The sequence below is a fragment of the Delphinapterus leucas genome, unplaced genomic scaffold (genome assembly GCF_059928025.1).
Source record: "Delphinapterus leucas isolate spDelLeu-1000000601 "Yukka" unplaced genomic scaffold, BTC_Dleu_Yukka2 spDelLeu_asBTCV2_sq25, whole genome shotgun sequence".
Taxonomy (NCBI): domain Eukaryota; kingdom Metazoa; phylum Chordata; class Mammalia; order Artiodactyla; family Monodontidae; genus Delphinapterus; species Delphinapterus leucas.
In genome coordinates this window covers 17,281,316-17,308,590 of record NW_028322234.1, presented here as the reverse complement: position 1 = coordinate 17,308,590, position 27,275 = coordinate 17,281,316, and the positions used below count along the sequence as shown (strand labels likewise).

Below are 27,275 nucleotides of genomic sequence, written 5' to 3'. Positions count from 1 at the left end.
CAGCACCCTACTCTGGCCCCTTGTCCCTGGAAGTCACTAGAAGCCAGTGCTGTGAAAATACTCCATTTATTAAAGACCGGGCAGAGGGAGGCAGGTTCCCAGGTTCTGTGTGGGAAGCTGAGTCTCAGCTCCAGGGAGAAAAAGGGAGGACAGGCCAGCTGGCCACCTGGGAGGGGTCACAGGTCAGTGGCCGGTCCCCAGTCATAGCCATCTTCGTCAGAGGACTCCACATCTCGGGCTCGTGTAAACTTTTTCCTCAGAGCATCCCGCTCATATGTCCTGGGGATCAGAAAATAGAACAGAGGCTGTGGGTGGGGACGGTGGGGACTTACCTACCATTATCTGAGTTGACCCTGGGCTAGGCACAGGGGGTGCAGTCAGAGATGAGCAAGACTTGACAAACTTCTATACATCCTTCAAAGCCCGCTCCAAATTCTCCTCTTTCAGGGACCCCTCCCAATCCTCCCAGGAAGAGGATTCCTACTCCCATGGCGCTGACTATATGGGGCTTGGAGTAGCTCTGTCTGGCTCTGTCTCACTCAGTAGGCTCCCAACACCACGAAGGCATAGCTTGGTTCTAGGTCTCTTCTCCACCCCACACCCTGAGTCCCAGGGGGAGGGTTGAGGTCCCCCAATGTGGAGTACAGGGGCTCTTACCGCATGCTGTCCTGTTGCCGTTGACCCTGTGGGTGGCGGCCATCCACCTTGCAGAGGGAGAAAGGAGGTTAACACTTATCCCCCAAGTATGATAAACTGGGATGAGTAACCACTTCATCCCACCTCCCCACCTTTGCCCCCGACAGTGCTACCCACAGGCTTTCTCCTTGCCCCCACAGAAGTCTGGAGCTCATCCCCAATTTTAAATGAGAAAACAGCCTGGGACAGGGGAAGGCCTTGGCTGTGATCTCCCAGCCTGTCAGCAAAGGGGGAGTGGGGTTTCCCATCTGTGACTTTCCTCAGAGGGCTGTTGTCAGGAGTTCATAAATGAATTCGTATATGTCAAGGGCTTAGAGGAGAGCCTGCCCCATAATCAGGATGCCATGGACAGTTGAGCAGGTCGGGTATTGCACAACCCCACGGAGCACCATTCTACCAGAGACATCATAGACTCGTACATTTTTACATTTCCCTAGAGAGGGTCTGGAGGAATTTGTCAAATTCACAGAAAGGCACCTTGGAGGCTGAGGCAGCCGCACAGAGAATAAGTGCTAAGTCAATATTTGTTATTGTTAAACACCCGACTCCCATGGGCCGGGACTTGGACTAAGTGTATTCTGTTTAAACAACAAGCTTGTGGGAATTCCCTGGCGGTCCAGTGGTTAGGACTCTGAGCTTCCACTTCAGGGGGCCCAGGTTCGATCCCTGGTCAGGGAACTAAGATCCCACAAGCTGCATGGCCAAAAAACAAAACAACAACAACAAAATAACAAGCTTGTGACATCAAGACTTTACCATCAATCCCTGTATCTCAGATAAGCAAACTCATGCAGAGGTTAAATATTTGCTTTAAGTGACTCAGTGGTTCAAGTACCCTAGATCCAGGTCCAAGCTACTGATCTGGTCGGGGAAGTATCTGTTCCTCGACATCCTGGCAGAAAATAGGCTCCCTAGGTGTCTCAGCCCCATCCCGAGACCCTTGCTGGGGCCAGCCTGGTGCTCTGCTCACCTGGGTCCCCTGGTGACCCGAGGATCTCCCGTGATCTTGCAGGATCCGAGGCTCATCCTCCAGCACGGGCTCCGAGGACCGGGCCAGGGCTGGCGCCGGGGGCCCCTCGTCCACGTCCATGTGGGGCCCACCCTCGCCATCCGTGTAGCCCTCGCCATCCGTGTAGACACCGCCCTCACCGTCTGTCTCATAGTCGCTGTTGAGCCGGCTGTCGCAGCTCAGATCCGCGGAGCTGTCAGCCAGGCTGCGGTAAGGGAGGTCCAGGTTGTCCTCTGAGGAACTGTCCAGCTGCGGGTGCACATGGCCTGGCTGAGCCGAGCCCCGGCCCTCCCCGATCTTAGAGAAAACCCCGGACCCGGGACACCACCTTCCAAACTCCAGTCCTCAACCTCAAATTGAGCCTTAACCCTTGACCCCAAGGTGAGTTCTGACCATTGACCTTGGTCCAGACTGAGACCCCAAATCTGAGCTGAGCCCCAACCCTGCCTCCAGCGTCAGGAGGAGACCCCAATCCCATCTCACCCCAGGAACCAAGTCCAGATCCTAGCCTCAGGTCAAATCTGGGCCTTGGCCATGGCCCCTAACCCAGCCCTAACTGCGACTGTTCCCAAACCCTCACAGGTACCTGGTCCTCGGCCGTCCAGATGGGCCGCGTCTGCTGCTCACGGATGATAGCCTTGAGCTCTTGGTACCAGGAGTCGCTTGTGCCCTGCAGGGGGATGGTGGCTGCGGGTGGTGGGGAGGGGTATCAGCATGGCTGGGAGACTCAGGCCAGGACCCACCACCCACCCCAGACCCTGAGCTCCCGCCCCACCTGTGAAGAGGTGGTCACTGTGCTTCCTCAGCTTCTGGGCCTGAGCGTAGAGGCGGCGGGAGCTGCGGCGGGAGGCGGGGGCCAGCCACTGGCGCAGTGCCTTGAGGGCTGTCCGGCTCTCGGGGACACAGAAGACCACGATTGGGTAGTACTGCACGTAGTTAAGGCGCTCAATGGCTGAGGGTGTCACGTCCAGGAGTGCGTGTTTGTCCTGGGCCGGGCCAATGTTGGGGGCCGTGGGGGAGGGAGACAGACAGTGGAGGGAAAAACACCCAGAGACAGAGCATCAGAGACAGGTGAAGAATCAGAGAGACAGAGATGAAGAGTCTGAGGTCAGAGTGGACCCCAGCCTCTCATATCTGCAGGCCAGCATGTTGGGGTGGGGCTTGGTGGTAGCCCAGGCCACAGTGTCTTGAGCACCAGAGCCCCAGTTTGAGTCTCTGCCTCTTCCCAGGACTTGCTGCTGTGTGACTCTGGGCAGGCTCTGTCTCCCTCAAGTCCCCCACATCACAAAGCCTCCAAGAGGGGGAAAACCACACTTGCGGGGTGTGGGGCCAGAACAGGTTGGAGACCTGGGCCTCGGTTTCCCCATCCATGAAATGGGACCCACAGCAGAGCCTTGCTTACTTTCTCTGCAATCACCCGCACGGTGTCCAGTTTGATGATCTTGGAGGGGCTGTCGGTCCTTGACATGCTCTCTGTGGAGGGGAGAGGCGACTGGCAGCTTCGGGAGGGCAGTCCACTGGCCCTTCAAATTCAGGTCTCCCTGCCCCTCCCCTGCTCAAGAACCCACCACGGCTCCCCATGGCCCTAGAGAGAAATCCTAACGCCAGCAGCAGCAGCAGCAGCTCCTGCTGGCCCCGCCTCTGACACCACACTGGGTCCCCTCCTGACCACGACCCTCACCTCCTCCTCCTGAACAGGAGTGGCTGTTACTGGCAGATGGGGAAACTGAGCCAGGGACATACGGTCACCAGCTCAGAGTCACTGAGCCAACGACTGGCATGATGGGGAGACGGATGCATAGTCTGTGCTCCACACACTCACTTTCCCAGGCTCGGTCCCGACTCTGGGCCTTTGCTTGGGCTGTGACCCGAAAGAAGCTACTCTCCCATCCCCTATGTGTCCTCTAGGACATGAGATGGAGTACTACTTCCTCTAGGAAGCCCTCCTAGCTAGCATGGCAGCTGAGGGAGAAGGCACGCTGGGGCCTAAAAGGAGGGGGACGCATACTTGCCTTTTTTCTCTTTGTTGTGGTAAAATGTGTGTAACATAACATGTACCATCTTAACCATTTTTAAGCGCACAGATCAGTGGCATTAAGTGCATTCACACTGTTTGGCAACCATCCCCACCATCATCTACAGAACTTTCTCATCTTCCCAAACTGAAACTCTGTCCCCATGAAACACTGACTCCCCATCCCCCTCCCCCAGCCCCTGGCCCCCACCATCTACTTCCTGTCTCTGTGGATGTGACCCCTCTAGGGACCTCCTGTGAGTGGAATCAGACAGTGTGTGTCTTTTTGTATCTGACTTATTTCACTGAGCATCATGTCTTCAGTGTTCATCCATGTTGTAGTGAGTGTCAGAATTTCCTTCCTTTCTTAAGGCTGAATAATATTCCACGGTGTGTATGGAGCACGTTTTATTTATCCATCACCTGTCGATGGACACTTGGGTTGTGTCCATCTTTCAGCTGCCGTGAATCATGATGAATCTTCATGTACAAGTATCTGTTCAAGTTGCAGCTTTCAGTTCTTTCCACATGTCACAAAAAAAATGTTTTAACTTCTTTTTAACCATTTAAAATATATCAATACCATTCTTGGGCTTCCCTGCTGGCGCAGTGGTTAAGAATCTGCCTGCCAATGCAGGAGACACGGGTTTGAGCCCTGGTCCAGGAAGACCCCACATGCCATGGAGCAACTAAGCCTGTGCGCCACAACTACTGAGCCCGTGTGCCACAACTACTGAAGCCCGTGCGCCTAGAGCCCATGCTCCACAACAAGAGAAGCCACTGGACTGAGAAGCCCACGCACCTCAACAAAGAGTAGCCCCCACTCACCGCAACTAGAGAAAAGCCCACGCGCAGCAACGAAGACCCAACTCAGCCAAAAATAAATAAATAAATAAAAGAGCCACACCTATTTCAAAAATAAAATAAAATAAAAAAGTATATCAATGCCATTCTTTTTTTTTAAATTTATTTATTGTTGGCTGCCATTGGGTCTTCATTGTGGCACACGGGCTTTCTCTAGTTGCGGTGAGGGGGGGGCTACTCTCCGTTGCGGTGCATGTGCTTCTCTCATTGTGGTGGCTTCTCTTGTTGTGGAGCACGGGCTCTAGGCACATGGGCTCAGTAGCTGTGGCTCGCGGGCACTAGAGCTCAGGCTCAGTAGTTGTGGCACACGGGCTTAGTTGCTCCGCAGCATGTGGGACTTCCCAGACCAGGGCTCGGACCCGTGTCCCCTGCATTGGCAGGTGGATTCTTAACCACTGCACCACCAGGGAAGTCTCTGAATACCATTCTTAATTAGCAGGCTGAATAAAAACAGCCATATTTGGCCCAGGAGCTGTAATTTGTTGATTCCCTACTCTAGCTTAATTGTTCCTGCAGTTGTTCATTTTTGGTCTCCTCAGGAGACCCTGTGTATTCGTTCGATGCTGTGTCTATAGCTCAACAGACAAATTTCTTGAACAGACAGACAACTGGCAATTGTCCAATTGGCTCCATTGGCAATGGCTGCTTGGTGAACTGTGTTAAGAAGGATTCTGAGGCTCTATCCAGGTAAAGGGTGGCAAGATTGTTTGAGGATTTCTGGCCCAGGGGTTGGAGGGGCTGCTGGCGGCTGATCTGCCTCATGTTTGGCATGGTTGTTCTTACTCTTTCCCCCAAACAGCATCATTAGCAGCCCCCTTATCAAGCTGCCTCAACCTGGGAAAGGGTTATGAAATGATTCACCAATGAGGTTGCTATGGGACCTGGTTTCTCACCTGCAATTTCAAACTCATCAGGCATCTCAGCAGTCAACTTCTGCATAGCAATGTCAGCCACAGGTCCCAGGATCACCACCGGGCGCTTGAAACTGGCTGCAGGGCAGAGAATCAATGACAAGAATCAGGATCCCATGCGGGGCAAAGGCTGCTAGCTTCTTGTGCAACTGCCTCTCCACTTTCTCCATAGTAGATCTAGCCAGGCCCATAGCTGCCCAGCTAAAGACTACAACTCCCAGCCTCCCTTGAAGCTAAGGATGGCCATGTGACTACATCCCAGCCAATGGGATGCAAGCAGAATGATGTGTGAAATCTGGGTTGTATCCTTCAAGGGAAGGTGTGAGACCTCTTGGCCTTCTTATACTGGGACTGTTACTTGAAAAGGAAACTTCTTGTTTATACAGTTTGGGGTCTGTCAGAGCAGCTGAACCCAGCTAACTCAGTGATTGGCAACCACCATTACAACCCTCAGGCCACATCTGATCCACTGCCTGTTTTTGTAAATAAAGTTTTATTGGCACAAAGCCACATCCAGCATGTCCCCTCTCTCCTGCCTTCCTGCAGAGTTGAGTCATTTGGACAGAAACCATCTGGCCTGTAAAGCCTAAAATACTGTCTCGCCCTTTGCAGGAAGAGCTTGTTTGACCCCTGGCCTCACCAATACTCCCTTTTACCAGTGAGGAAGTGGGTGCAGAAGGCATCTTGGCCGGAGAAAAGCGAGTAAGCAGACCACTCTTTACACCTGACCCTTCTCTCTTTTTCTCCTCTCCTTCTCTCTTGCTCTTAAAAACTTGATATGTTCAGATTTCTAAACTTTCGTTGGCTGGGGGTAGAAATTAAGTACGTAGTCTTTTATATTTGAGTCTTTTTCGTCTGGACGATGGACCAGCAGCTGGAAAGCAGCTCAGCCCTTTCCCGTCCTGGCTCACCTGCTATTCCCACCCTCCTGCCATTTTCTTTAAAAAGCCTCAGCACCTGGTTTTAATCCTTCTGCCCTGAGGCTGTGGGCAAGAGCTTAATCTCTTCCCTTCCTGAAATCTGAATGAGGTGTATTTTTACCCCTGGTTCTCGGGTAGGGAAAGGATCTATGTGCTGGTTTTGTGCGTGTGTATTTTCATCCTAAAGTAACCAAAAGGGGGTATTTTGGGTGGAAGGAGAGAGGTGAGGATTGTGGCTTCTGAACACTCTTACTTGAGGGCCCCCCTCGGCCCCTCCCACCCTGGCCCACCTTCTCGCAGCACCACGCGTTCATATGGCGGGTAATGACCCTGTCTGGTCAGAGCCGACAGATCCTCACGGCTCCGATGGGTGGTCTTCTTGGCTCCCCGACGAAGACCCCTCAGCCGCCAGAACTCGGCCCGTGTGCTGGAGCCCGCCGAGGCTCCAGGCCCGACCCCCATGGCCCTCTGGGCAGCCTCCAGACTGGCCAGCTGCTCTGCCCTGGAGAGAAGAGAGGAGATGAGTGAGCACCGGGGTCCGGGGTCCAGGATCACAGCCCCAAAGATGTCCAAGGCCGAATCCCGGGACCTGTGAATATGTCACCTCTCACGGCAAAGGGGACTTTGCAGGTGGGGTTAAGGCCCCTGAGATGGGGATGACCCTGGATTCCCCGGGGGTCCTAGTGTCATCACAGGGTTCTTATAAGAGGGAGGCGGGAGGGTCAGAGGCAGAGAGAGACGGGAGATGCTGCGCTGCTGGCTGTGAGGATGCAGGAGGGGCCGCGAGCCAGGGATGCGGCGCCTCTAGAAGCTGGAAAAGGCGGAACCGATGCTGCCCTGGAGCCTCTGGAGGAACCAGCCCTGCCCACGCCTGGATTTAGCCCCATCAGACTCATTTCTGACCCTAGAACATGAGAGGATAAAAGTGTGTTGTTCAAAGCCCCTAGGTTTGTGGTAATTTGTTACAGCACCTGCAGGAAACTCATACAAGCGCTGACTGGTCAGCCCTGAGCCTTCTGCATGGCTCCCTAGAGGGAATCACCAAGGATGCTAAGTAGTGATGCTGTGCCCTGTCCCAGTGGGCGGTCCGCACCTGCTCTGGCTGGGGATGATGCCCCGCTCTTTTTCCCGGAGGTCACGCCCCATGCGCACCGCCAGCCAGTGGCCTCCGCGGGCGTGGCTCTGCCCAGGGCCGGGGTACAGCGTGTCCAGCACGTGGAAGACATCTCCGCGGGTGAAGCCCAGGCCAGACGGCGGGCTGGGCTCCATCTCAAAGTGCATGCGGATGTAGAAGGAGTCGCCCACGCCGGACTGCACCATCTTCCGGAAGACTGTGGACAGGGAGGCTTCCTGAGCTAGCAGGGCCACAGCCCAGACCCGACCCCTCCCCAGGGCCTGGCCGTGGATCCCAGCTCCACTCTCACATACACACACACTCTCACACACTCACGCACATACACTCACACACACTCACTGTCCTGCTTCCTCTGCGTCATCAGTTCCACCTCCTCGCCCGGGGGCAGCTCCAGCAGGAACTGCACAGCCTCCTCCCGAGTCAGGTTCTGGAATGGAGTACCATTCACCTGCCGGGAAGAGGGTGCAGGGGTGGGACAAGGGCACAAGATCCCAGCTCTTCCTCCAGACAAAGCCCTCCACCCAACTCCTTCCAGAGCTGCTGTCAAGAGCCCCAGAGATTGGGGGACGGCTTTCCGAAAGGGGCACTGCCCCAAAAGGGGCACTTTCCGAAAGGGGCACACACACACACACACACACACACACACACACACACGTGAAGGTCTGGCCCAGAAACCAGGATACAGGGAATGCAATCGGTACAGGCATAACCGAGGCTCTGTGGGTTGTCAACATCGAGACATGGGAATGAGGGGTCACAGCTGTGACAGGACCAGGACACTGGTGAGAATTTTGTGATACTTGAAAGAGTCAAGACAGACATGCGGTCGTGACAGGGACACAATATACAGACCCGGACAGCAGGTCACAGACACTGATTATCATGGAGGTAAAGACACACCACGAAGGCGCGACCTGGATAAGGCCACGACCCGGACACGGGAGACTGGAGGTGGCACAGAAAGGGACTGTGGATGGACGCAGGGATCAAGGGTGCGGCCCAGGCAACATGGTCAGGACACGGTCAACTCAGTGACACAAACAAGGAGACTGTGACATCGATAACGAGGCAGTGACCTGGGAAAGGTGGTGAGCTGAACATCGAGGTCATGACATTGACAACAAGGATGTGACATGCACAAGGTCATGACCCAATCATCAAGGTCATGCCCCAGGCTGGGAAGCCCTTAAAATGTTTGAATGTCTCTGGGGGTCTTGCCAGTCCCCAGGGGGTCACCGGGGGAGGACACACAAGCAGTAACAGACTCGGGTACCACCCAGCAGGCCCACCACCAGCCTCCCCCGCTCACCTGCAGAATCTCATCTCCCTCCTGGATGCCCTGCCCATCTGCCGGGCTGCCCGCCTGCACCCCGGACACGAAGATGCCCACGTCATTGCCTCCGGCCAGCCGCAGCCCAATATTTGCGCCCTTGAGGAAGCGGACCACCCGCGAGGCGGGGCTGTACCTGAGCAGTGAGGCAGAGACAGTCGGCATCAGGCCGAGGATGGGAGAGCCCCACCCCCATGCTGGTGCGAGAAGGCAGGTGATGGGAAGCAGGAGGCAGCCCGGGTGTGCGGGTTCTCAGCTGGGGGGCTCTGTCCTGGAGCACATACCCGTGGTCCTCCACGCTCTGACCGCTAGGCACGCTGTGCATATCACAGCTCCTTCGCCGCGGGGAGTCTGAAAGGGAACAGCCAGTTTTTCCCGAGCACACTGACTGATCCAGCCACCAAACCTTTGCTGGGGGGTGTCCCTGCCTCTTGGAATGCAGCCCCCAGCCCCCCGCTTCTTCCCAGGGAACTGTCCCTGGCCTCTTAGGTCTGTGCCCACCTTCCCCACTCTGCTCGGTAGAGCCTCATTGGCTGCGATCAGAAAAATCAGAGGAGGGGTGCTCAGAGTCACCACCCTCTGCTCACCTGGTTCTGACGCAGTCCTAGAATCCACTGAACCTTCCTGCCGAAGCTGGGGGCTCTCCCTGGTGGGGTACAGATTTGAGGTGAGGTGGGGGTGGGGGGATGTTGAGCAGCAATTTTTAGAAGAATTTTAATTTATCGGCACTCGGGTTCTAATCCTGGTCCTGCCCCTCTGCAGCTGTGTGACCTCCGGCCCTCTGCTTCCCCTCTCTGAGCCCGAGTTTCCTCCTCCGAGCCCTGGGATGGCTGAGTCGAGTCAAGGCCTCAAAATGAGGTGAGCCTGTGACAGTCATGTTTACTGTTTTAATATTAGTGAAAAGTTATAGAAGGTGCTCTTGACACAATGTCTGTGTCCCCCCAAATTCATATGCTGAAGTCCTAACCCCCAGTGGGATGGTCTTAGGAGGCGGGCCTTTGGAAGTGACCAGGTTTACATGAGGTCATGAGGGTGGGGCCCCCATGACGGGATTAGTGTCCTTATAAAAGACACCAGAGATCACTCTCTCCACCGTGGGAACACACAGCAGGAAGGAGGCCGTCCATGGGCCAGGAAGAAGCCTTCACTAGGAACCGGCCATGCCAGCACCCTGGCCATGGACTTCCGGCCTCCTGCCTATGGTGTTTTGTTAACAGCCTGAGCAGACTAACACAGAGTTAAATCACAGGATGGAAAGAAATTTCCCTGAAAAATCAACCCACTGTCAGCACAGAAGAGTTACTTTCCAGATCTTTCAGATGCTTTCAAAGAAATGGTGAGGAAATATATACTTCTGAAAGAAAATCAAGATCAGGCCATACGTTAGCATTTCCGACATACAGCCTATGAACCCCCAGTGCTGAGTGACTGGGGGTGGGGAAAGACACTTGAGAATGATGTACTCCCAGCCCAGGTCTTACGGGGCAGGTTCAAAGAGTGCAGGGTCTGCATCGGAGAAACACATCAAGCTACTTGGAGCTGTCTGTCCACAGATCCTTCTGTGTGCCCATGGAATCCCCGGGAAGATCACACAAGAGTCCCCCAAACCATTTGAGATGCTGCCCTGTGTCATTCTGCAATCCGGTTCATTCACCGTACACAATGCCAAGTGCATTTTCCCAAGGCCTTTTCAATATACTCTCGGAGACATCCTGTTTCATGGCTGTCTAATATTCCCAAGAAAGGATTATATTATAACAATTGTAATAAAGAGCATTCACTACGGGCCAAGCACACACACACCATCTCCTTGTGTCACCGCTAGTTAGTGCCCTAATTAGTGGTGGAGTAAGATCTGGGGCCTTGGCGTGGGCCCTCCTCTGGCCTCTAAAATGGACCGCAATGACCCCCACCTCCTGGTTCTCCTGCCAACAGCCATGCAAGGGAGCTTAGAAGGGGATCATCCACTCCCAAAAGCCCACAGCCCTAGGCCACGTCTTGACTGTAACCTCATGAGACCATGAACCAGAACCACCCAGCTAAGCTGTCCCCAATTCCTGACTGTCAGCAACAGTGAGGTAATACATGTTTACCATTATCTCAAGCGGCCAGGTTTGGGGGTCATTTGTTATGCGGCTGTAGATAACAGATACAACCCCCTACTTCACAGGGGACTGCAGGCTTAAATGAGGTGCCTGTTACCTAATCCCCAAGTGTTGTGCAATCATGTTTTTTAAGGCGTTGAATTGTGTACCCTCAAAATTCACCTGTTGTAGTCCTAACCCCCAGGATCTCAGAATGGGACCTCATTTGGGAACAGGGTCATCACGATGCGATTAGTGAACTTGAGGTCATACTGGGGTGGGGGCGGTGGCTAATCCAGTCTGACTGGTGTCCTTATAAAAAGGGGACATCTGGACACAGAGACACATACATGGGGGAAGATGACATGAAGACACACAGCGGGGAGACGGCCACCTGGAAGCCAAGGAATGCTGGAGGCTACCAGAAGCTAGGAGAAAGGCCTGGAACAGATTTCCCCCTAAGAGCCTTGAGAGACAGTGTGGCCCTGACACCGTGACTTGAGTCTTCAGTCTCCAGGGCTTTGAGACCATAAATTTCTGTGGTTCTAAGCCGACCAGTTTGTGGCACTTGGTTACCGCAGCCCCAGGAGACTAACAAAGTAACTGCTACTCTGTCCCTTTTATAAACATCATCATAACGAATAAGCATCCTCTAATCCCTGCACACAGCTGTGGCTATTTCACTCCCAAGAGAACTCTCTAAAAGCCTTGCTCGGTGACGGGGCTTATGCATTTTGAAGTCTTCTAGGGCTTGTTGTAAAATTCTGTTATCCCTTCTGCTTTAAGTCCATCCATATCTGGTTCTCCCAGGACCGAGAACCCTGAGCCACAATAAGGAGGCAAGAAGGACTGTGTGTGGAAGGAGAGGCCTCTTCCAGGCAGGCTGCCATGACTGCACCCTCAAGGCTACCCCATGTTGGAAAAGATAGGCCCATGTTCCCATCCCACTTGGCCATTCTAGCCGATGAGGTTACATACGTGGGGGAGCTGGTTCGGCTGGCGTCCGGACTCCGCTGCCCATGCTGGGGTGGCGGTGGTACATGGGATGGTGGCGCCTGAGACAGTTCTGACCCGAGGTCTGAGATGTCTGCGGGGGAAAGGGTGTCTCAGCCACGGGCACGCCTTCCAGGCTGCCATTTCACAGAGGGGCACATCAGGCCCCTCTAAGCAAAGGGGCCCAGACCAGAGTCAGGCTCAGCTGAGGGCCTCCAGCCCTAACTTGCTGTGTGGCCTTGGGCAAGTTTCTGTCCCTCTCTGAGCCTCTCAGGGCCAGGCTTCCCAACTCCTGCTTGGTCCTGCCTGGCACAGCCTGCCTCCCTGGCCCTCCATTTGAACCTCCCAGGGCTGGCCTCTTGGCCCCTCACCTTCCAGAAGGGAGCTGTCGCTGTCGCTGACGGCCGGAGGGATATTCACCAGGAACTGGCCCCGGTCCCTGAGCACCAGCAGAGTCAGTTTCCCTTCCGACTTCTCGATCAGTTGCCGTGTGTCACTCAGTGACAGATTTTCACTGGACACCCCGTTGATCTAAAAGGGATCAGGAAGGAGGAAGCAAGTTCGTGAGAGATAGGGGATACTAGAAACAGATACCTTGGTGAGGGGGACTAGAAACACACAACCCTCAGGGGTTACTAAAAACAGACATTCTCAACAGAAAATGATAGAATTGCATTCCTGCCGTGAGAGGAGACTATGCCAATAACTGACCTCCAGAAGAATTCTAGAAACAGACAATTTTCTAAGAGGGGTGGGGGGGGCGCTAGGGAAAAATTAAAAATGGATTGACTCTCATTTCCCCAGAGGGGGAAATTTCTCAGGAGACACTGGGAACAGATATTAGAAACAACTCTAATTGGGGGAGAGGGAGTAAATATGTAGATACTAGAAACAGACAATCTCTGGGAGGTACTGGAAACAGACATCTAGAAGTTGATTAGAAACATACAATTCCTAGGAGGAATTTAGTGTCATCTCCGCTCACCAGGAATCCATTGCTAACATTTTCTCTTGGGAATGTCTGTTTTCAGTAACCCTTCTAGCCCCCAGCCCCACCTCCAAGCTCTGTTTCAAGTGTCAGCCCCAAACTACTAGAAACAGACAATTCTTCAGGGTCACTAGAAACAGATAACTCTGAGGAAGCTCTAGAAACAATCAACCAGAAATGATTTGTATATCAAACACTAGGAATCACTAGAAACAGATTTTCAGGGGAGGAGTCTAGAAGGAAACCAAGCTCTTAAGGCAGAGCTGCTCCTCAAAGCCTGGTCTCTGGACCATTAGCATCCAGGCACCTAAGGCAGGCCCATGAATCAGTGCTGTAGCCAGCACGTCATGTGATTCTGGGGATACTAGAAACAGACAACCCAAAGGGGGTGCTAGAAACCGACATTTGGCAATGGATTTGCAGCAGATGGGGGGAAGGGGGGAAAATCCTGCATAGCCATCTCCAACCTTTGTGAAACAGGCCAGAATGCAGGAGGCAAGTGGTTCAGAACCAGCTTTGCTGACTGTGCCATATGCCTCGGTAACACTGTTACCCTCTGGCCCCGGTCTCCCTGCCCCCTGACAGGAAGAAGGGGCTCACCTGTAGGATGAGGTCTCCTTCCTGGAGCCTGCTGTTCTGGGCAGCCAGGCCCGATTCTGTGATGTGCTTGATGAAGATCTGACTGCCCAGTTTGACCCCGAAATCTGTGCGTGGAAGAGGAGGGAAACTGAGGCAGGGCCTGGGTTCTGGGCTGCCAGGGGCTCTCAGACCTCAGCCTTCTCACCTGCCCTCAACCATCCCACCTTCCAGGCTGCTGTCGTGCAGGGAGGCAGCAGGCTTCAGCCTGCTGCCCCTTTCCAGCGGGCACTCTCCCCCTGAAGGTGCCTGTTGGCGGGTGACAAAGCAGACCTGGTCCCCTGTAGTTGGGGGAGGTGGAACACACAAGCACCCGGTGATGCTGAGCGCTGGGAAGAGAGAAAGCTGGGGGACTTCCCTGGTGGTGCAGTGGTTAAGAATCCACCTGCCAATGCAGGGGACACAAGTTCTAACCCTGGCCCGGGAAGATCCCACATGCTGCGGGGCAACTAAGCCCGTGTGCCACAACTACTGAGCCTGCACTCTAGAGCCCGCAAGCCACAACTACTGAAGCCCACGCACCTAGAGCCTGTGCTCTGCAACAAGAGAAGCCACTGCAATGAGAAGCCCGTGCACCACACTGAAGAGTAGCCCCTGCTCGCCTCAACTAGAGAAAGCCCACGCGCAGCAACGAAGACCCAACGCAGCCAAAAATAAATAAATTTTTAAAATAAATAAATAATTAATTAAAAAAATAAAAAGTATTAAAAGAAAAAAAGAGAGAGAGCATAAGCCAGGAGGTGGGGAGAGTGGCCGCAGAGGGGCAGTTTGGGGACAGGTGTTGGGGGATGGCCTCTCTCAGGGGGTGACGTCTGAGCTGGGTCTTGGATGAAGCAAGGGAGCCAACCCTGCAGGAGTCTTGGGAAGGTCATTTCAGGTGGTGGGAACAGCCCGTGCAAAGGCCCTGGGGCAGGGATTCTGATATCATTGCGCAGCAGTCAGCAGCAGGCACCTGAGAAGGAGCCGAGCCCAGGCTGTCCCTTCCCAACACCCTGATGACATCACCAAAGCGGCTTAGGGGTCACAACCCCAATACTCAGTGACATCACGATGAGCGTTTTCAGGATTATTAAAATTACAATGTGGGGTAGATATCCCAGTGTCATTTGTCACATCATGACCAGAATTCCAAGGTCACAATACTGCCATTGACTCAAGACAGGAATGAGAGATCACGTCCCTACTGTTCTATACCTACTACTCCCTTGACAGTCTACTGATGTCATGATGTGTGAGTTTCCCGTTGCTGTACCAAACTGCCACAAACGTAATGGCTATAATACAACACAAATTTATCGAATAGTCTGAAATGGGCCTCACGGGGCTAAAATCCAGGTGTGGGCAGGGCTGGTCCTTCCGGAGGCTCCAGGGCAGCATCGGTTCCCGCCTTTTCCAGCTTCTAGAGGCTCCGCATCCCTGGCTCGCGGCCCCTCCTGCATCCTCACAGCCAGCAGTGCAGCATCTCCTGTCTCTCTCTGCCTCTGACCCTCCCGCCTCCCTCTTATAAGGACCCTGGGATGACGCTAGGCCCCCCAGGGAATCCACGGTCATCCCCATCTCAGGGGCCTTAATTTAACCCCACCTGCAAAGTCCCCTCTGCCCTATGAGGTGACACATCCACAGGTCCTGGGACCAGGATGTGGGTATCTTTGGAGGCCATTATTCTGCTGACCACACACCACATGTGATCAGGTTTTGGGGCAGCAGTGCCGCCTGTTCTCGAGGATGCCAAGCCCCACTGCCGACAACGTGGCCCCCACGCTCACCGTCGCTGTCTCTCCTCCGCACCAGCACAGACTTCACGGGCCGCATGTGCACGTCCTGCCGCGGCAGCCGCTTGAAGCCAGACACTAGGGCCAGCCCGTTGGCCTCGGAGCCGCCGCTCGGGCTCCTGCGCCCATGGCTGCTGGCCTGGCTCCGGCGACCTGTCCTTGGCCGGCGGGAGCGCTCGCCCCAGGAGTGGCCAGAGCCGCTGGACGTGTCACCCTCATAGCCCTGGCCATGGTCAGCCTCGTCCAGGCGCCGCGGCCCATCGTCCTCATCTGAGTCCTGGTGTCCCAGGCCAGAGGTGGCCTTGGTGGCGGGCAGCTGGACTTTCCGGGGACGCTTCACTGTCTGTTAGGGCAGGCAGAAATGGTCGGGGTGGCAGGGGGCAGCTCAAGGCTTTGCCCCATCCCATGGCGGACCCTGGGGAACCCTGGGGGACACTGGTCCCTCTGGGCCTTAACATCCAAGCTGTGAATGGAAACAAGATTCCACTTGCTTGGGGAAGCTTATACTCATACTGCCCATGGGCAACAGGACTAGGAGAAGTGGGGTTCAGCCAGGGGCTGCCTCTCCCACCGAGCCCCCACTCACAATGTTGGCCACTTTTGTGCAGGTCTTGAGTATCTGAATGGCGAAGGTGGAGGTGACACTCTCCATGGAGACCCCATTCACCATGACGATGTGGTCCCCTGTCCTGAGGGAGGAGGCCGGATCTCAGGGAGGAGACATCACCCAGGAGCCCCTCTCCCCAGGCCTGCCCTGAGGGCCCCTGGAAGGTACCCCCATGTGTACAAAGCCTGGTTCTGATTTACTGGTGTCCCCAGACTCATGAAGACATTTATCCTTCTGGGCCTCAGTTTCCTCATCTGTAAAATGGGGCTGATCGCAGAACCCACATAGTGAAATGTAATCATAGAACATAAGCTGCAATTACACCTGGTGTCCCTGTACCCCCTCACTTCTTTCTCTCGGGCCCCCTCTTCCTGCTTTTCTCCCCTTCTCTCCCTGTCCGTTTCTTACTCTCTCTCTCTGAAGCTGGTCGCTGATTCTGAGCTGAGCCATATCACCCGTCAGCCTCTTGGATCCCAGAACCATTTTCCCAACATAACTCCCAGGAGCCTCCTATCCCCAAGGGCTCAGGACACTGGGTCTCTCTCCCTCCAGCCAAAAAGAGGTTTCCAGGATATTTGCTCCGGGAGCATCCTGGGGCCACTATGACCCCCAGAACTCATCAGAGGACCAGTGCCTTGAGGAGAGTGGGGGCTAGTCACTGTCTGTCCTTCTGCCAGCCCCAAGCCCCGTACTGACAGAGCTGGAAGGTGCCAGGCACTTTCGAGCCTCCTGGTTTGGGCCCACACAGTTCCCTCCTCTTGATGTGTCCCCCCACCCCCACTCCCGCCGGAACCCAGCTGCCTTGACACTCACTGTAGCCGGCCCTCAGCTGGTCCTCCGGGCACCACATCGGACACAACCACTGATCCACCGGGCCGGTCTCGGCCACCAGATATTGCAATGCCGAAGCCTCGGCGGGGGTCCTGAGGGGGGATGAGAGACAGAACGTGATTTTGCTTCTCACTGGGACGAAGGCTGCCCTGCAGGAACCAACCCACCATTCCCATCAGCACCCACGCAGAGGGAGGGAGGCCTCACCTTGCTGATCGTGGCTGTGTGCTGTTCCCAGATGGTCAGCTCCTCCATGTCCAGCACCTGATGGGAGGTGACAGGGAAGGTGGACATGAGGTCTATCAGAGCAATCAGGGCTCCCCATACCTGGGTGGGTGTGGAGCCTGGCTCTGACACTCTCATGGCCCAAGTCTGTGAGTTAGTTGCTACCTCTCCTGAGACCTCAGTTTTCTCATCTGCAAAATGGACTTAAATCAGTGGTTCTCAATCCAGGTCCATTCTACCCCCTCTCCCAGAGGGCACTGGGTGGTATCTGGGGACATCTGTGGTTGTTATGATTGGGGGGTGCTCCTGGCATCGAGGGGGTGGGGGCCAGGGGTGCTGCTCAAACCCCTACATGTAGTGCACAGTCAGACCCCACCACAAACAATGACCCATCTCCAAATGTTAATAGTGCCATACTGTGGTGGGAGCAGAGGAAATGTTAGTCCTTGTCACTGTCCCTCTGGAAGGTCTGGCTCAGTCCTTGTGGTGGTGGTGGTGGGGATCTAGCAAGGCCTGCAGACACAAGGGTCTCACTCTGCTCCAGACACTCAGGGCTCCTCGATGTTCCTCCCACACACCAAGCCCGGTCCTGCCCCAGGACCTTCGCACGAGCCATCTCCTCTGCCTGGATCTCTCTTCCCCCAGATCTGCACCTGGCCCACTCCCTCACCTCCTTCTCCCAACCACCCTGTCTGGAACTGAAATGCTTGCCATTCCACAACAGACCAGTTTATCCTCCTTTCCCTGATTCCTCATTCACAGAACCTGTGATCCCTTGACGCTCTCTAGGTTTTTAAAATCTGGTCACTGCCCTTCTCCCTCTAGAATATTGGCTTCAGAGGTCAGAGATTTTTATCTGCCTCATTCAAAGTTGATCCTGAGTGCCTGGATCATAGGAGAGATTCTAACTATCTAAGAAATGAATGAATGAATGAAGTGCTTCCTTTGCGCCAAGCACTTCACAGGTAAGATCTCATTTAATCTGCTCACTAAGGGGCATTCTATTATGCCCCATCACAGAAGAGGAAAGCCAGGCACAGAAAGGGGAAGTCACTTGCCAAGACAACAGAGCAGTTGAGGGTGGGGCTGGAGGGTGGGGCTGTGGGGCGTGAATTCTGTTATTTTCAAGCCCAGGGTACAGATGAGATCACAGGCTCCGGGAGTAGAGGTCACTCAGCCGGGAGATGCTGGCAGAAGCGGGGGATGTGGAGCCCTCCGGGAAGCCAGCCCCCACCCATCCCTTACCTTCTGCGGGGCTGTCCCACTACCCTGGGGGCCTTGTAGAAATGACGCTCCCTCCCCAGCCTGGTTGCCCAGCTCAGCACTGCAAGGGCGGGGGACTCCCTGTGAGCCCTCCGCTGGTGTGATGTGTTCTGGTGCCTTTTCTTAGAGGTTCCCGGGAGAGCAGCATTCCCGGCTCCCCCGAGGTAGGAAGGGGGCAGAGAAGAGGGAAACAAAGCCAAGGGCAGGGCCTCACGGACACCCCTGGGAGCCAGGTCTGCTCTCTCAACTGAGCCTCAAATCCTGCAGTCTGCCCTTTGCTGGCTGTGGTGGTGCCTCTCCCAGCCTCATCTTCCCCATCTGTGAAATGGGTACCTCCCTCACCCCCGCCACCCCGTCTTTCAGCGCTGAGGTGTGGGAAGCGGGCGTGGAGTCATGCACGAATAGCAGAAGGAGCCTCTAGGAGAGATGACAGTGCTGTTGTGAGAAGTAATAATAATGACCTTCTTCCTCTGCATAATATTGCTAAGCAACACTATTCCGTGCGCTGCCAGCGAGCGCATTGCACGTACCCATTCATTTACGCCTGAGTGACCTCAGAAATGGCACTTCTCCTATTCCTGCCTTCCTGCCTTACAGGGAAGGAAAGGGAAGCCCAGAGAGGTTCAGTAACCTGCTGGAGCTCACACAGCGCTCTGCAAACCTTGGCAGCCCATCCCATACCTTTAATCTTAACCACCGGGCTACAGTATCCTTCTGCTTTTTTTTATTTCTTTCTGAACTTATTTTTCAGAACAGAATCTTTTCACTTGCTTTGATTTTATGCTTAGTGTCATTAAACGGCCTCCCAGAATTTTGATTTCTTGGCCTTATTTTAAGAAACAGCCCACAGGGAGTCAGGGCCCCTAAGGGGGCAGGCACAGGTGGCTGGGGCTTGTCCCAGCTTGTGTAGGTTTGCCTCCATGGATACTGCAGGACTCTCCATGACCCATGGGGTCACGCCTAATGCCACATCCCACCTCAACTTAGTTCACCTCCAAACATTTCCCTGGCAGTGCCCTGTGGCTGGTTACCCTCCCAGGATGCACACAGCTGCCCCGGACACTCAGGTCTCAGCTCAAACGCAACCTCCCCAGGGGACCCTACTAGACTAGCCAATCTTCCCTGGCACCCTACCACCCCTCCCTACTTAATTTATGAGGTTTTATTCATGACATCCAAAACCATCTTAAATTATCCTGTTTAATCATCAGTTAGTGAGTTTCTGGTCTTTCCTCTTGGTCTGTGAAGGCTGGGCAGGGCTGTCTCTCTGGGTACGTTGGTGATGGGCCCTCCAATCAGCTCCTTTCCAGGCTTTTGCACATGCTGCGCTCCCTGGCAAACTCTTATTCATCCTTCACAGCCCCAGTGCCGCTGTCTCTTCCTCCAGGAAATGAGTCCTCAAAGCCCCCCGCCCCCCCCCACACATTTTACGTCTCTGATTACTGGGGCCTGGGATGTCCCAGTCCACCTGTCTCCCCTACATCCCTCTAGTCAGGGGATTCCTAGTGGGCAGGGCTGGGGGCCCTGGGACCCCAGCATTGTCCCCACAAGACCAGGCACGCGGGAGTTTGAGGAATGCGTGAATGGTGGAATAAAAGGCTGATTCCGCCAGGAACTCAACCAGGTACGTCCAGAGTTCCTAGCCTCCTCAGCCCCGCCTCCGTCGAGGTGCGCTCCGAGGGGGCGGGGCCCAGGCCTTCGTCCTCGCCCCCTGCCACGCGCGGGACAGAAACACCGGAGAGGAGACGCCTCCAGAGGGACAAGGTCTTACCAAGGCACACCGCCCCGGGCACTTGGCTACCAGGCTGCTGTCCGCTCTCCCCCTCCCCACTCCAACCTCTGGGAACAACGGCGGGGGTGGGGAGGGGGAGGGGAAGGGGGGGTCGCAAATACTCGAGCTGGGGACTGGATTCTGGGAGCTGTTCCTTGCTGCCGGGAAGGAGGCGGCGGGAACCAGAACTGCCCGGCCCTAGAGCCTCGGGCGGTCCGGCCTGGGGCGAGCCAGGTAAACAGCCTAGGCCAGTTTACCCCTCTGGGGCCCGACCTGAGACCCAGCGGGGTGGGTGTGACAAAGTCGATTCAAGTTTCAGCCCTGGAGAGCGAAGTCCCCCCAGACAGAGCCACAGACATTTCCTCTCGCAGCCCCGGTCGGCTTGCTCGGTGCAAAACGGGGCTCTCGACGCCCATGTCTACCAGGTCGCCCAAGTGAACGGCTCTGTATACAGTAGGCACCCAATAAATGGGGATCCCCTCGTCCGCAGCCTAGCCGCATTCGCCAAAGCCGCTCCCGCCCACAAATGAAGTCCCTGCCCACGATTCCGCCCTTAGTGCTCAAGCTTAACTCCGCTGATCTCCCGGGAAACCGGGCACCTACTACGTGCCAGGCGCTTTGCAACACACTTTTGTCCTGGAATCCTTCCTACACCCTTCTATAAAGTGACCACCGTCCACTTTATAGATGAGGTTCGGAGACGCATGGATTCAGCGGCCCAAAGTTACGGAGAAAAAAATGGGATTTGAACTCAGGTCTACCTGCGAAGGCAGACCCAGGACAGAGGAAGCTCCCGGAGGCCGCTTTGGAGGCCAGTGGGCGCGGACGCCTCTGCCCGTGCAGCCTCGGGCTAGCCACCACATTCCTCTGGGCCTCAGTTTCCCCATCTGTTACCTAGGCAGAGGGTGATCTGGGGTCCTGGATCCAGGTCCCAGCCCTGACCCCAGCTCGGTCCCCTCTCCCTCCCGCCCTCGGCGGGCTACTCGCCTGGAATCTCACCGCCATAGTCCACCCGGGGGCCGTCCAGTGCCTCTGCCCCAGGGGGGCCTAGAAACAATTGGCCCCCACCCTGGCGTGAGGGAGGAGGCTGGGGAGGGTCGCGGCGAAGCAGGTCCCCGGCTCTCGCCCTCCTCCAGCCCGCTCCGCCGCTGGGGCTGCACCTGCACCTCTTCCTCCTCCGTGGCCCCTACCGGCTCCGCCCCCGCCCCGACACGCCTTCGGGACGCCGCCGAGGCAGCCTTCGTCCCCCCTTCCCCTCCCAACACAGGATCCAGGCCCAGGGGTGGGAATTCCAGGCCGGGTTTTCCGCCCAGCTGAGCACTAGCCAGCGGCGGGCCAGGCAAGGCTGCAAGGAAGACCCGGAAGGGATTACAGCCACGTTCGGAACGGAGCCTGCGCTTCGGAAAGTTTAACATCCGAGAAAAACTCTACATGTTGAAATTCAGTAGGGAGACCCTCTTGGATTAGGAGCTAGTCAAGGGTCAGAGACCTCAGGAGCATAGGGCTGGTCTTTCTCGGGTCACCCCCATCTTCGGGAGGTTTACCCTATTTTAGAGAGAGAAAACGGAGGCCCAGGGAGGCCAGGGGCATGGACTCTCTGAAGGCGCACAGCGGCCGCCTCTGGGCCTGCCCCGAATCCAGTGGTACCCGCCTGTCTTCACACCTAGCACCTGGCTGGGAACCCAGCTGGGGAGGGCGGGGCGGCGAGGGCGGAGGAAATTCTTTAGGTTCCTCTGAGTTAAGGTCAGGCTTCTTTCTCCTCACCCAGCCTCACCCTCAGGAGCCATCTAGGAACTACAGGACGAGAGCTGGAAACCCTCTACCTGGGGGTGAGGGAGGGAGGAAGTCACCTGGATGGGTGGAGCCACCATCGGCCCCACCCACACATTCCTTTGTGCTTAAAAAAAATAGACCTTGAGGCCCAGCTGTTCCTTTGCCCCATCTCAGGCCAAGGTTGAAGGGGCAAATCTGGGCATAGACACCCCTTCCCAGCCTCATCCAGTCAAGACTGGGCAGAGAGGAACTCCAGACTGTGGGAAGGGGGGAGGCAGAGGGGAAAATGGAGGATCAGGGAAGTGTTCCTGGAGGAGGGGGTATTGCCACTAGGGTTTTTAGGGTTGGATAAGAGTTTGCCAAGTGTACAAGACAGAGAATATAATCAAAATCTTTGAGGCCCCCGAAGTTGATTTCTCACCACTCCCCACTGCAGTTATCCCCCAAAACCTAGCCTGGAGACCCCAGTTAGCCAGAATCAACCCCTCAAGGGTCCCCAAAGGCCCCCAAGGCAATAAATATTTGCAGAAGCCCCCTTCTAAGGACCTGCTTGGAACCTCTTGGCTAAAGGGGAAAGCTCAGTCTTTCCCGACATGACCTTGGGTCACCAGCAGGTGGCACACAACATGATTTTAGGTAGAAGAAAGTCAAATATTTTCTAAATAGATGTGTATTTGCTTTAATGACTCATAGGACAAAACATAAATAAGTTCCCCACTGCCACGTGCATGCAGGGGTTCGTGGCTGCGATTACTGGGGAGGACTGGGGAGGAGTTACTGATTGGATGTAGGTCTGGCAAAATCAGACAAATAAGCTGGCTCATGCTTATGGAGTGTTTGCTTTGCTCCAGCCACTGTTACACAGATATCCACGTGACCATTTTGCAGCTGAGAAAACTGAGGCCAGATAGGTCGAGTGGCAACCCCAACTAGGAGAGCTGGATTTGGCCCTGGATTTGGCTCTCTTTGACCCCACACCGCTCAGTCTATACCCATGCTTCTCACTGTAGGGTAATTTGCTCCCCATCCCCCAGCCTGACACCCCAGGGAACGGTTGGGCCCCAAAAGCCAATAGTGCTGAGGTAGAGAAACCCCACTTTAAACCGCTCTAAGAAGGGGGGCAACCACCACAAGACACATGGTCTTCCTCCAGCCACCTCACATATTCATGCCCTGCTCAGGAACACTCACTGGGATTTCCCTGGTGGCGCAGTGGTTAAGAATCCTCCTGCTAATGCAGGGGACACGGGTTTGAGCCCTGGACCAGGAAGATCCCACGTGCCTCGGAGCAACTAAGCCCGAGTGCCACAACTACTGAGCCTGTGCTCTAGAGCCAGGGAGCCACAACTACTGAAGCCTGCGTGCTTCAACTACTGAAGCCTGCACGCCTAGAGCGCGTGCTCCACAGCAAGAGAAGCCCCCGTTCACCGCAACTAGAGAAAGCCCCCGGGCAGCAACGAAGACCCAACGCGGCCAAAACTAAGTAAATAAATAAATTTCAAAAAAAGAACACTCAGTGTCTCCCTAGTACCCATCGGATGACGCTGTGCTCAAATGCAGGGCTTTGGAGAAGGGTGCGTCCACTGCTGCCTCACAGGCCAGAGGCGGTGTCATTCATGCATTCATTTTCCCACCTATTCAGTCATTCACTCAACAAAAATATTGCAAGCCCCTGCTATGCGCCAAGTACAGAAAGGAGAAGTGATGGGGGACGGAATTCCCGTCTGAAATTGCAGTGCCAACTACAACCAGGAGGGAGCAGTGTGCGCATGGCCGGAAGGGGTGGGGGAAGGGAGGATTCAGAGAAACCTGTGGGATGATCTTCCTCTGCCCCCTCTGAGCACCTACAGGGAAACTGAGGCCCAAAGGGGGTAGGGACTGGGTTGAGGTCTCCCAGTGGGTCGTGGCCGCCAGAAGGGGTGGGAGCCTGGGGGGTTCGTTCACGCTGGGAGCTTGGGGTCTCCCTGGTGTAGGCTGCTTTGCGGGGCTGCAGGAGGCTGAGGTCTTATCTGTGGCCTAACAGGTCTGACCAGAGCCCAAGAATGAAGCAGCTCTGCAGCCTGGCTGGGTGCTGGCTCATTCACTCGAGGTTTACTGATCGCCCACTGTGTATACCCAGCACTGACGCAGACCCAGTCCCTGCCCTAAAGGAAGCCAAGAGTCCTCAGGGGAGATAGACAATAATCAGATCATCACGTAACAGAAATAACAAGTCCAACCTAGATTTCTGAGAGCATAGGTACAGAGGCACAACCTGGGCTGGGGGCTCTAGGAGGGCTTCTCTGAGGAGGTGGTACTGAGATTAATAGGAGTGACCTAAGTGAGAGGTATCTGGGCAGAAGTAACAGCTAGACCTGAAGGAGGTGAGGGAGGCGCCATGGGAGAGCTGGTGCAAAGGTCCTGGGGCAGGACTATGCCTGGCGTGTAGGAGGAACAGCGAGGAGGCCCGTGTGTCTGGAGCAGAGTGAGCGAGGGGGAGAGAGGGAGGAGGGGAGGGCAGGGAGGGGACGGGGCAGGTCCTGCAGGTCCCTGTGAGCTGCGGGGAGGACTTGGGTTTTTACCTCCAGGGAGGTGGGACCCTGGAGGGTTGTGGGCAGAGGAGGGGTGGGGCCTGACTCGGTGCTCACAGGCGCACTCTGGTGGTCACTGCCGAGAGGACAGACTGGGGGCCGTAGGCGGGAGCTGGAGGAGCAGTGACTCCAAACCCAGAGGCCCTGAAAAAAAAATGTTTTAAATAAACATTTTATTTTGAGGACTTCCCTGGCCGTCCAGTGGTTAGGACTCTGAGCTTCCACTGCAGGGGGCCCAGGTTCAATTCGTGGTCGGGGAACTTAGATCCCACAAGCCACACAGCGTGGCCAAAAAACAAAAGAAACATTTTATTTTGGACTAGTTTTCAATTGACAGAAAAGCTGTAGATATAATTCAGAGAGTCCGCCTATGTTTCTCACACAGTTTCTCTCAACATTAACATCGTACGTGACCACCACGGTAGCCACATCCTCGCTATTAACGAAACATCCTCACTATTAACTAAACTCCACGCTGTATTCAGGTTTTACTAGTGTGAAATCTGCACCAGGAGCCCATCCAGTATCCCACAGTGTGTTCACGTCTGTGTGATCACGTCTTCTTGGGCTCCGCTCCCCTCGTTCCCTGACCTTTTCCGTCTGGAGGAGACGGGTCAGGGATTTTCTACGATGCCCCTCCTTTGGGGTTTGTCTGATGCTTTCCTCACGCCTGGACTGGAGTTGTGGGTTCAGCCAGAGGGCGCAGGAGGAAGGGCAGTTTCTGGGTGGGGTGGGCTTGGTGATGAGCATAGCACTGAGGAATGGCCCAGCGGTAGGCACCATGCGGGTCCCGGGGCACCTTAGGGCGCGTACTTTGATGTTGGAGGGAGGGGAAAGCGAGGAGGGGTGAAGACCCTTCTGGGGGCGGCTGGAGGGGGCTCACAGAGGGTGTCACCCCCCACCCCCACCCCCTAGGTGGGAGGAAGCCCTAGAAGGAAGCTCCACGGCAGGGGGCAGAGCAGTGCCTGGTGAGAATCCCAGCCCCTCTGCTTCCTGCCTCAGTTTCCTCATCTGTATAATGGGACCTAGTTCCGACTCTGAGCGCTATGATCACGAAGGTTCACAAATTAAAGCAGCTGGCACGTAGCAGGTGCACAGAAAGGTTTGCCTGGGTGCCTTGAAGTTCCTCCACTCAGGCCAGAAGGAGGGAGACAAGCCCCCACTGGGAAAAAGTGAAAGGGAGTTATGGTGTTCTCCAGAGCTGGATGGGGACCGCCTGCAAAATTGTCTATTTCGAGCTTCCATCGTTGTGTGCAATGGCTGGGGGAAGAACCCAGGCCCCTGACACCTTCCTCACCATCCCTGGTTTCAGTCTGGCCTCTGCACCTGTACCCACACCAGCTCCCCCCACCACACCCCATGAAAGGTCCCCTGAGACCCCACCCTTATCTGCCTTGAGGCTGGGCCTGCCACAGCGGGAATCTGTCCTGCTAAAGCACACAGCACTGGTCTTTCTATTCTGTTCAGAATCTTAGGTGGTTCCCCATGAGCTATTAATTCATTTATAGAGTGCCTACTGCATACCAGGCACTGTTCTGGGAGCCTAGGTCACTGGAGAGGTAGAGCTCACAGACCAGCATGGAGAGCAGACATTCAACAAATAAGTCGGGACTTTCCTGGCGGTCCAGTGGTTAAGACTCCGCGCTTCCACGGCAGGGGGCGTGGGTTCCATTCCTGGTCAGGGAACTAAGATTCCCAAAACCAAAAAGTAAACGAACAGTCTCAGCAATGAGCGCGTAGTTAACAAGCTGTGGCTTTAGCTCAAGAATACTCCATAGCTCCCTAGCATTCGGTCAAGGATATTTATTGAGCATCTGATCAATGCCAGGCTCTGGGTATCCTCTTTAGTTATCCGTGCTTCTTATGGTCTTCGAACTATTTTACAACTCTGTAAATTATAAGAAACTGGTGGTATCTCAAAGAATTCTTGTCCATAGAAATACAAATGAATTTTGTCCCGTGGAGACCACTGATTATTTCCCTGTGGATACTGACCACCTTTACAACTATTTGTAAATTCATTTCAGCATTGATTGCCTGTGTGTGTGTTCTTTCTTAATATTCTCTCCTTTTTTAAAAAAATTTATTTATTTATTTATCGCTGCGTTGGGTCCTCGTTGCTGAGCGTGGGCTTTCTCTAGTCGCGGCGAGCGGGGGCTACTCTTTGTTGCGGTGTGAGGGCTTCTCATTGCGGTGGCTTCTCTTGCTGCGGAGCACGGGCTCTAGGCGCGCGTGCTTCAGTAGTTGTGGCACGTGGGCTCAGTAGTTGTGGCGCACGGGCTTAGTTGCTCCGCGGCATGTGGGATCTTCCCGGGCCAGGGACCAGGGCTCGAACCCGTGTCCCCTGCATTGGCAGGCGGATTCTTAACTGCTGCGCCACCAGGGAAGTCCCAATATTCTCTCCTTTAAACAATCTGTAAAATCTTGCTGGTTCTCATATTAATTAATGAGTTAAGTAAACTCATAAAGCACCTGTTTGTTTTATATTAGTATAGAGTCATGCTTTACATTTTTGAAAAAAAAAAAAAAGATCCCTTAACTCCATTACACCTAAAGCCTTCACTCTAGCATCCAAGGCTCCTCCCTGAGGAGATTCCCAACTACTCCATCTTACCTGTTACCATCTTCAAGTCCCAGAGCATTCTTTCCACTTTTCTTCCTAATCACCCTGAACTCTGTCTTTCGTAGTCAGCAAATGCTGTTGGTTCTCCCCAAATCTGTCCAGAATCCGCCCACTTCTCCTCACTTCTGAGCCCCCACCTGGTCCACCGCATCCTCTCCCACCTGGACCAGTTCAGTCCCCTCCATCCAGGTCCCTGGTTACACCCTCATCGCCCACAGTCTGTCCTCCCCGAAGCAGCCACCAGAGGGCGCCTGCGAGCA

General features: G+C 54.9%; 1 protein-coding gene across 2 annotated transcripts; it reads right to left on the bottom strand.

Moving 5' to 3' along the window:
- Positions 1–27: 27 nt before the first annotated feature.
- TJP3 (tight junction protein 3) lies at positions 28–21,287 on the bottom strand. Of its 2 annotated transcripts, none has more exons than XM_089905698.1 (21): positions 21,037–21,287; positions 16,998–17,054; positions 16,773–16,882; positions 15,939–16,041; positions 15,347–15,695; positions 13,545–13,648; positions 12,328–12,487; positions 11,942–12,050; positions 9,467–9,525; positions 9,164–9,230; positions 8,859–9,015; positions 7,889–7,997; positions 7,508–7,745; positions 6,705–6,916; positions 5,477–5,572; positions 3,108–3,178; positions 2,481–2,691; positions 2,292–2,392; positions 1,667–1,975; positions 658–704; positions 28–279 (listed from the first exon to the last, which is right to left on the bottom strand). In XM_089905698.1, exons 1-21 carry the CDS (start codon positions 21,052–21,054, stop codon positions 177–179), a joined length of 2,790 nt encoding a protein of 929 aa, XP_089761824.1. In that variant the 5' UTR covers positions 21,055–21,287; the 3' UTR covers positions 28–176. The 2 variants fall into 2 exon arrangements, with proteins under 2 accessions (XP_089761824.1, XP_022413123.2); XM_022557415.3 differs by having other exon boundaries at positions 29–279; positions 1,667–1,954; positions 21,037–21,285.
- Between the last annotated feature and the right edge of the window lie 5,988 nt (positions 21,288–27,275).